Source organism: Octopus bimaculoides, chromosome 9, assembly GCF_046866305.1.
Source record: "Octopus bimaculoides isolate indiv1 chromosome 9, ASM4686630v1, whole genome shotgun sequence".
Taxonomy (NCBI): Eukaryota; Metazoa; Mollusca; class Cephalopoda; order Octopoda; family Octopodidae; genus Octopus; species Octopus bimaculoides.
In genome coordinates, this window is record NC_142936.1 from 49472773 (window position 1) to 49481876 (window position 9104).

At 34.7% G+C, this 9104-nt stretch overlaps 1 protein-coding gene across 2 annotated transcripts in view; it reads right to left on the bottom strand.

The window, feature by feature from the left end:
• Positions 1–8309, bottom strand: part of LOC106878856 (uncharacterized) — a 33411-nt gene extending 25102 nt beyond the window's left edge. Inside the window, exons 1-4 of one of the 2 annotated variants that reach the window (XM_014928197.3) lie at positions 8190–8309; positions 4832–4995; positions 2749–2888; positions 669–737 (exon numbers count right to left, since the gene is read on the bottom strand). In XM_014928197.3, coding sequence (XP_014783683.1) covers positions 669–737; positions 2749–2888; positions 4832–4995; positions 8190–8308 — 492 coding nt within the window. In that variant the 5' untranslated portion in view covers position 8309. Of the gene's footprint in view, positions 1–668; positions 738–2748; positions 2889–4831; positions 4996–6957; positions 7462–8189 lie in introns of those variants that run through there. The other variant, XM_089357515.1, reaches the window with a different exon arrangement.
• Positions 8310–9104: the final 795 nt, after the last annotated feature.

Consider the following 9104-nt stretch of genomic DNA (forward strand, 5'->3'; position numbering starts at 1 on the left):
CATGGTTCCCACAATGTGGAACCCTGAGAATGTCTTCTAGCACAAGCTTGGGTCGCCCAAGCCTTGTGAGTAAAATTGGGTGGATGAAAACTGTGTGGAAGCTTCTTTTATGGTTCAGGTGTGGGCGCATATATTAGTTATTGAGTAATATTGTTTTATTTTTAACATTGTATATTTAAAGCTTATAATGTAGTGGTGTACAGACATAAGATTATAGTGATGTATAGCTGTGAGAGTACAGTAATATACAGTTCCATGAAGAAAATAATTTAGTGTCTCAAGAGTTATTGTGATTTCACCCAGAGAAGTGATACCAATGTGCTATGTAAATGAGAGAGAGAGGGAGAGAGAGATACTAAGTAACACAAAGAAGGCATAGAAAAAATGAGGTCTTCATAGATTGAAGCCCTTGAATAAATAGTATGGTAAAATCTTCATAGCTGAGTGGTTAGGATTAAATTAACAAGAGAAACTATCTGAGCAATGTAGTTAAAGGTTTGTATAAGAGCTGAAATTAATAGGAAAATATTAGCAAGAGTATAAACAGCCTGAGTGTAGCTATCAAAAGATCTATTCAACTCTGCTTGTTTAGGGGACACACATACTGTCTTTAATATTTGGAGAAGTGTAGAAACAAATAAATATTTAGTGGTTGTGTAACAACTTACCTTTACTGCATTATACAATGGTTCACTTATCCACCTCTCATTCTTAGCTTGATCCACTTGTGAATGAATCTAAAAGGTAAAAGATAGAATTTAAATAGTTATACAACAGCTGATAATTTAACAGCTGTACAGCCAATGGTATAGTTAAGAAGATTCTCAACCATATGATTTCAGGTACAGTCCCACTGTGAAGTATCTTAAGCGAATGCCTGCTACTATAGCTTAAGATCAACCAAAGCCTTGAAAGTAAAGTTGACCTCAGGATTTACACTCACAGCATAAAGAAACAGAAATAAATACTGCAAAGGATAATAATAAAAATAAGAATAATGGTTATTATTATTCCATAACTGAAGATGGTGGATTAGTAGAGTTGTCAGACAAAATGCCCTGCAGTTCTTTACTTTCTGGGTTCAAATCCTGCCAACTTCAACTTTGCCTTTCATCCTTTCAGCTCAGTAAAATAAGAAAAGTTAAAGACTAGATTTGATGGGTCAGAAACTGAAAGAAGCCCATTGTATGTATATATGTGTGTGTGTTTTGTGTCTTTGCCTTGATATCACAAGACACTTGTAAATGAGTGTCACCATCTTACAAGCAGTATCCATTTTTAATCTACAAAAACATGTCAGGCCATAAAGAAATACCACCTTGCTTGGAAACAGGTGAAGGTTGGCAAAAAGAAGGGTTTCTGGCTGAAGAAAATCTGCCTCAATGCAAGCATGGAAAATTAGTAATTTAAACAATGATGATCATGATGACTACTGTTAACTCCATGGTAATGCCAAGGAAATAAACAAGTGTTACAAAAGCAAACCCCTCAGTTGAGAATCTGAATTTGTATTTAATATTTGTGTTCAATAAAAGTGATCAATTTTTGTTTTTATGCCCTGAGCTTTGACTGAGCAGAAGACCTATGGCCAAAAGCATTCCCATCATGATTATCTTATCTTTTAATTCAAACAGTGTATCTAGGACTCCATTACCTAATAAAAAATCAATAGGATGTTAATATTACTATTATCATTGTTAAAGCAGTAAGTTGGTAGAATTGTTTGCAAGCTAGGTGAAGTGTTTAGTGGCATTTCATCCATCTTCATGATCTGAGTTCAAATTCTGCTGAGATCAACTTTGCCTTTCATTCTTTCAGGGTCAATTAAAATAAGTACCAGTTGAGTACTGGGTTTGATGCAACTAACTTACCCACCCCTGCCGAAATTGCTGGCCTTGTGGCAAAATTTGAAATCAATATTATTATCATTATTATTTCGATAGCTGAGGAATAGAAAAAGTAAACATTTATGTTCAGAATTCAAATCCCACAGGAGTTGAATTTGCTTTTCATATCCATACAGCAATAATATGATTAGAATTGATTCAATTGGTCTTACACCCATCCAGATTTGTAGTATGTAACAATACAAAAAGGGCAGCACATTGGCAGAATTATTAGAGCATCAGACAAAATGCCTTGTGGTATTTAATGGTATATTTTTATGCACTGAGGTGAATTTTGCCTTTCATCCTTCAAGGGTCAATAAAATAAGGCTGAGACAAATCTTTTACAAAATGCTGGACACTATAGTACCACCCACATATCTCAGAAAGAACACCTAGTTAGAATATGTAGATATTCCAGAAGGAATACAAAAGAAAAACAACTATCTGTTTGATAACCAAGGAGAGAGTACAACCATTGTACAACCAGATAGAAATAACAGCTAAATTTCCCTCACATCATATCCTCCCAATTAAAAAAAAAAAAGGAATGAGGTAACAAATGCTATAATCCTAAATACAACAATATACTTGAAAATAGACAGGATGGTCACATTTGGAATGCCATTGAACAAAGGTCTGTTTAATCATGCTTGACTTGGAGTTGACAATGAAAACAATACATTCATTTTAGAATGTACACAAAGAAAAAGAAGTACAGCTATCTGTTTGGTAGCCAAGAATTCACTGACCTGTTAAAACTGACTTCCATGTCTCATCTGCTGTTACAAAAATAATCATTTGGAAGAGAAAGAGAGAAATAGACAGACAAATAATACAAAGAAATCATATATCTACTTACTCTCTGGAAAGACTCCCTGAATTTTTCATTCCCTTTTATGTAGCTGAGATGTTTAGCAAGGCGCCAAGCATAGTTTAATGGAACTGAGATTTCCTCAATAGGATTGAAAACATTCTCAAATGTTTTCTCCATCTGAGGATCTAAAGAACAAAGAAACAAAACAATCAACATTCTTTTCTACTCAAGGCACAAGGCCCAAAATTTTAGGGAAGTGGGGCCAGTCAATTAGATCGACTCCAGTACTTAATTTATTGACCCTGAAAGGATGAAAGGCAAAGTCAGCCTCGGCAGAATTTGAACTGAGAACATAAAGACAGACAAAATACTGCTAAGCATAAGGTGGCGAGATGGCAGAATCGTTAGCATGCCAGGCAAAATGCTTAGTGGTATTTCGTCTGCCGCTACGTTCTGATTTCAAATTCCACCGAGGTCAACTTTGTCTTTCATCTTTTTGGGGTCAATTAAATAAGTACCAGTTACGCACTGGGTTGATGTAATCGACTAAATCCTTTTGTCTGTCCCCTCTATGTTTAGCCCCTTGTGGGCAATAAAGAAATAAATACTGCTAAGCATATCGCCCGGCGTGCTAACATTTCTGTCAGCTCGCCGCCTTAAAACAATCACTATTACAATCAATATAAACAAAACAATCAATATTAACAATACTTTGATGATGTGTCTGCTTCAGAATTTGAACTAAACATAGATCACTGCCTTAAAAAAATGGAAGGATACATTGGATCAATTTTCATCACTTTTCCTTGTTTTCCTCTTTTGCAGCTTCTTTCCATTTGGATCACGTGCTACCTCTTTACACAACTGCCATCTTTTATACACATTACATGCCTGTAGTTGTACAGTTTTCTCTCTTGCACATGACATTTGATTCCCCTTGTACCCAGTTTTTCTCTTAGTTCATTTGTACCATGTTATTCAAACATTACACATCCAATAGAACATATTTGTTTCATTCCTTTCCAATATTTACACATCCTATGTATTCAATACTTATGTTTGGTATCATGCAGCATCACTTTTTGTATACATACATCTTATCTACTTTTCACTAAGAGAGAGAATCTCGCTTTTGTTTGCAGAAGTAACAGCTTCCTGAACACTTTTTTCACCCCATTTTCACTCAGATAACTATGCTTTTTCAACATCTTCCTCAGTCACTAATTAAGTCATTCAATTCTCAAATACTTCTAAGGAGTCTCAAGATCATTTGAAAGAATTTATTTCACGAGTACTCTAACTGCTATTAGTCTTGCTAGTCTGCTATACATAGAGACCTTCTGTCAACCTGCATATGATCCTAATGCACCTGCTTTACACCTACACACTGAGTATACCACAAGGCATTCCTACCAACTCATTTTCTGCAAGCTAAACATAGCCTGTTCCTAGATGGCAGGAGAGTTTTGTCTTCTTTCCTACAAATTAAAATTAACAAGAGGAGAAAGAGCAGTGCCCATGCCACTTTACAGGGTCTTTGAAATTATTAGAAGGAAATCAACTTCAGACCAGAGACCTGGCCCAAATGCCTGCAATAGAATGAACATCCCTAAAGGTATTCAAAGGTTAGGTGTTAGCATCAACCCTTTGCCTATTTAAAAATTTGCTTGCATGTTCAGAATTTTTTTCTATAATTCTTACAAAGATTCAACAATGATATAGGTAATCAGCATACAAAGGTTCCCATGAATTGTAACTTTTAAACTCTTCTGTCTTAGCCTGAAGAACTACAATAAACAGAAGAGGGCTAAGAACCAAACCCTGAGAGATATCTTCCTACATGCTGAATTCCTCGCTGAACTCCTTGCTAATTCTCATCTTGTTAACAGTATTTTTGTACATAGCTTCCATGGTACTCATGAGCCATTTTTCAACACCACTACAGAGCATGTCACTCTGCCAAATGCCTTCTCCAGGTCAATAAATGCTGAATATAGTGGTCTGTTCTTTGCTAAGAACTTCTTGATACTGTTACAACATGAATATATATTTGAATATAGACAATTAATTGCAATTAATTGTAATTAAAAGAGAAGCAAAAGACTGAAAATAAATCTAAGCTACAAACCTTTTAACTGTTCTAGATGGTTGCCTAATTTAGTTTCAAATTCAATGGCAAGTTTAGCAGCACCCAACACGACATCCTTTGGCGTTATGAAACCAAATTTGGGGAGTTCTTTAAATCGCATGACAGCATTGGTTTCAGCTGTGTCTGGTGGTATTTCTGGCAATCTGAAATAAAGAAAAAGAAAAAAATTCAAAATAAAATAGGTTTTCCATCCAAACATTGATTTTATAACTTTAATGTATTGAAGATGAACACAAATGAATTTGGTGTGCATGGTCACTTTTTTCTTAACTTAATAAGAAGAGAAAGAGCAGTGCCTATGCCACTTTTTAGGGTCTTTGAAATTATTAGGAGGAAATCAACCTTAGACCAGAGACCTGGCCCAAATGCCTGCAATAGAATGAACATCCCTAGAGGTATTCAAAGGTTAGCTGTTGGTATTAACCCTTTGCCTATTTAAAACATTTTCATAAGTTTGTCCACAATGTTTAAACATGTTTTCATACTCTTAATTTGTCCAAGTTTCATACATTGAGAGATATAAAGCTTTCCTTTCATAAGTCCCAAGTTAATTTCGTTGTTAAAAAAAATTGGGAATGTGTATCACATATGACAAATGGATGCCAGGGAAATATGTTCTGCTTATCACATGATACACAACACCTGATTTAACCTTTAGCTTGTTTAGGACATCACATATAACACAAGACAGGTAAAGGGTTAAATAAAATGTAACAGTATCAGCCAATGTAAGTGAGACACAAAATTCCTACAAAGGATTTGAACCTGCTAAGCTTGTAGCCCAAGATTATATCCACTGAACCATTCAGTAAAAAAAGGTTTGGGTGGGTATTTACCCAATATTTCTAAAGAATAACTTGGGGCATTGTTCAATTGATTAACGTCCAATTTCCCATGTTAGTATGAGTTGGACTGGGACTTCTGAATGAAATTTAGTAAACAAAAACTATGTGAAAGTCTGTCATTTGGTTCTCTTGGGGTTGTAAACTTAATCTATCACCTGGTTTAACACCACCATTCAACCCTACAGCACCTTTAGGTGAGTCCTCTCTGACTGCAAACATTCCAGGCAGTGAATAAATTATTCTCTTCCTCCCACCAGTCAAGGACCTTTGAGAAGGTGATGAGTGCTTCCATTTGTTCTCTGTTTAAGCAATTTAATAATAATAATAATATAAGCATAAGACCTGAAATTTTGGGGAAGGGAACTGGTTGATTACATAGACTCAAGTACACAACTAGTACTTGTTTTTCTGAGTCAAAAGGATGAAAAGCAGTTGACCAAGGCAGAAGTTGAACAAAATAATGGTTTCAAATTTTGCCATGAGGGCAACAATTTTAGGGGAGGGAAGAGTTGAATACATTGACTCCAGTGTTCAACTGGTACTTATTTTATTGACCCTGGAAGTATGAAAGATAAAGTCAACCGCAGCAGAATTTTAACTCAGAACATAGTGATGGGCAAAATACTGCTAAGCATTTCGTCCAGCAGGTAAACGATTCTGCCAGCTCACCACCTTGAACATAACAATAATAAGAGTGATTTATTTAGATACAAAGTCAACAATTTTAAGATGAGAGAGCTGTGATTCTCAATTTTAACATTTGACTGATACCTTATTTTATTGATCCCCTGAGAAGATAAAAAGTAAAGTTAACCTTGGCAGGATTTGAACTAGGAATGTAAAATGCTGGAAGTATGCATGGCATTTTACCAACACTTTAATGCATCTGCCAGCTTACCACCTTAATAATTTCTAATTTAGGCACAAGGCCAACATTTTGTGGAGAGGTTTAGCAAACACCATCGACCTTAGCACATAACTGTCACTTTATTTAACATTATTTTATTATTACACCAGTCTTGAGAGATGGGTGTAATAGTATCAAATTCTTAGCAAAGGAAACCGCCACACAGTTTCTTTCCCTTTTTCTTTCTTCATGAGGTAGAAACCAAATATTACACGCGTCTGGTTTTACGAAACAGTAAAAGTGTATTCTTTATTTTATCAACTCCAAAAGGATGAAAGGCAAAGTTGATCTTGGTATGATTTGAACTCAAAACCGAAAGAGCTGAAACAAATACTAAAAAAACTTTTTTCTACCTTATAAGGGTAATAATACTCAATTTTTCTGCTGTTTTAACGGTGATACTGCGTTCGAAATATCACTTTGTATTGTACAATACATATTCGACAAATGTCAGTTATATACACGTGGTTGTTACACTGCAAAATATATTTTTGAAACGTTAACGATTCTATCCAATTGGCCAGAAATTTAGGTGAAGGAAAACATTGGTTCTATCACCCCCCGTACTTACTGATATTTAAGTGCACGCCTACACAACATAAGATCGATAGTATTTATGAGTTCAAGATTTGTTCGGGCTAGAAGTCAACAAACACTCTCGAGAACCCTTTGAAGTTATCTAATAAATTTTGAAAGATTTTCAGAAATAACGAAACAAAGTTTCGAAAACATACTGGGAAAGCAAGGTTTTACCCGATTAGTCTTATATAATACGTAATTGTGTGTGTGCATATATATTCTGCTTATACCCAATCGAGTGTTTCCTGCGATATTTATAAGTTATTTCGTACATAGTCACACTCTATTTAATAGACAATTGAAGTAAATATAACAATAAACAGGTCTAGCAAGGCAATATATAGGGTTTACATTGTTTTGTTTGAATTCGGAGGAAAATGTCAGAATGAATCGTGTCGTATATTTTTAGAAAAAAAACACAAAGACAAAAGACTCTAAAAATATAAATGACGAGTATATAAGATTCTGTGACGTTCATTCATTCTCAAGGACATTAGTTTCGTAAGTAAAGAAACATTACAAGAAATAACAGAAATACTCTAGTTCATAAGAGTCCACTTGCCGACACCTTACATATTTAGAGAAAAAATATTAATATAAAAAAAGAAACTGAATATTTTTTAAAGTTAAATTACACAGTGATTGAATAGACGTTTTATTAATAGACTTCACGAGAACAATTTACTAAACTTTAGAACTCTTCCCATACTTCCAATCAGCTGGTTCTACATTTAAAATACAGAGAACAGTCCTAGATCAGACGAGGTCTCTCCTTACTGCATATACAAACATACATACTCATTCAAACACATACACAGGCAAATACACACCCTTACATTCACACGCACAAACACTGGGGTCATATAACAAATAAAGAATCTGCAGTAACCTTCACATCGAAGGGAGATAAAACAGAAATAGCATGCGTCGAATGGACCAAACAGAAACTCTATTAATGAAATAGAATAAGAATAACAGTGTTTTCTGTAAATCATAGGGAACTTACAAGACATAGTAGGAAGCATTCCGAACAGAGTTCTGACAAAATACATGCTCTAAATGTTTCGTTTGTCGCAACAAGCACCTGCACACACGATCTCGAACCATGGAGGCCGCCATGTTCATTAAGAAGGTTAAAGGGAGATAATTAGGACTTTTGCAGGACAACTCTCGGAATTTAATTTTAAAATTATTAATTAAAAATCGAGTATATTGTAGTTTATTAATAATTATCATAACCTGGAGTAATTTATACCATCTTGGCATCTCAGCAGAATGGTTTCTGCTTCATTTATGTTTTAAATGTCCTTGACAGTGGTTAACGCTTACATATGTCAAAGGCTAACACATACATTGTTTCTTATCTCTAAAAACGTTCGTGTTTCGCTTTCTATATATATATTTTTATTTTTTAGCGCATCTGGATCTCATGTTCTGGGATGCCAAATATTTTTCAGGCGTTAAGAAATTTATTAATGCCATTCTTAATATTTCCTTTCATCCAGAAAACATTAACCAATCTTATGTTTATTCAGTTATATAACCATTGCTCCTGGGAGAAACGACGAAATCCCAATGTGGTTATTCGATCTGTTAGAAATAGTAGCTAAATCCCGTTCAACTAACACCCTACTCTCTAAAAGAAATTGGAAGTGTATTTAATCTAAAATAACTGTTAGCTTAATTGGAAATTATTATACCACTAGGTAAAAAATAGAAAAGAAAAACAATATCGGCTCAAGTATTAACATTATTTTAAAGTTTTAACAAAGACGGGAGACGTCTCCATGCATGTTTGGTCTTATTAAACCTTCTCAACGCAATGCAGTCGGTACAGAGCTCTAACAGAACCAAAACATGTCTTGAGTCGTCATCTGCACATTTTTATCGCTAATCAGGGTTGAGAAGAACATCATCTATA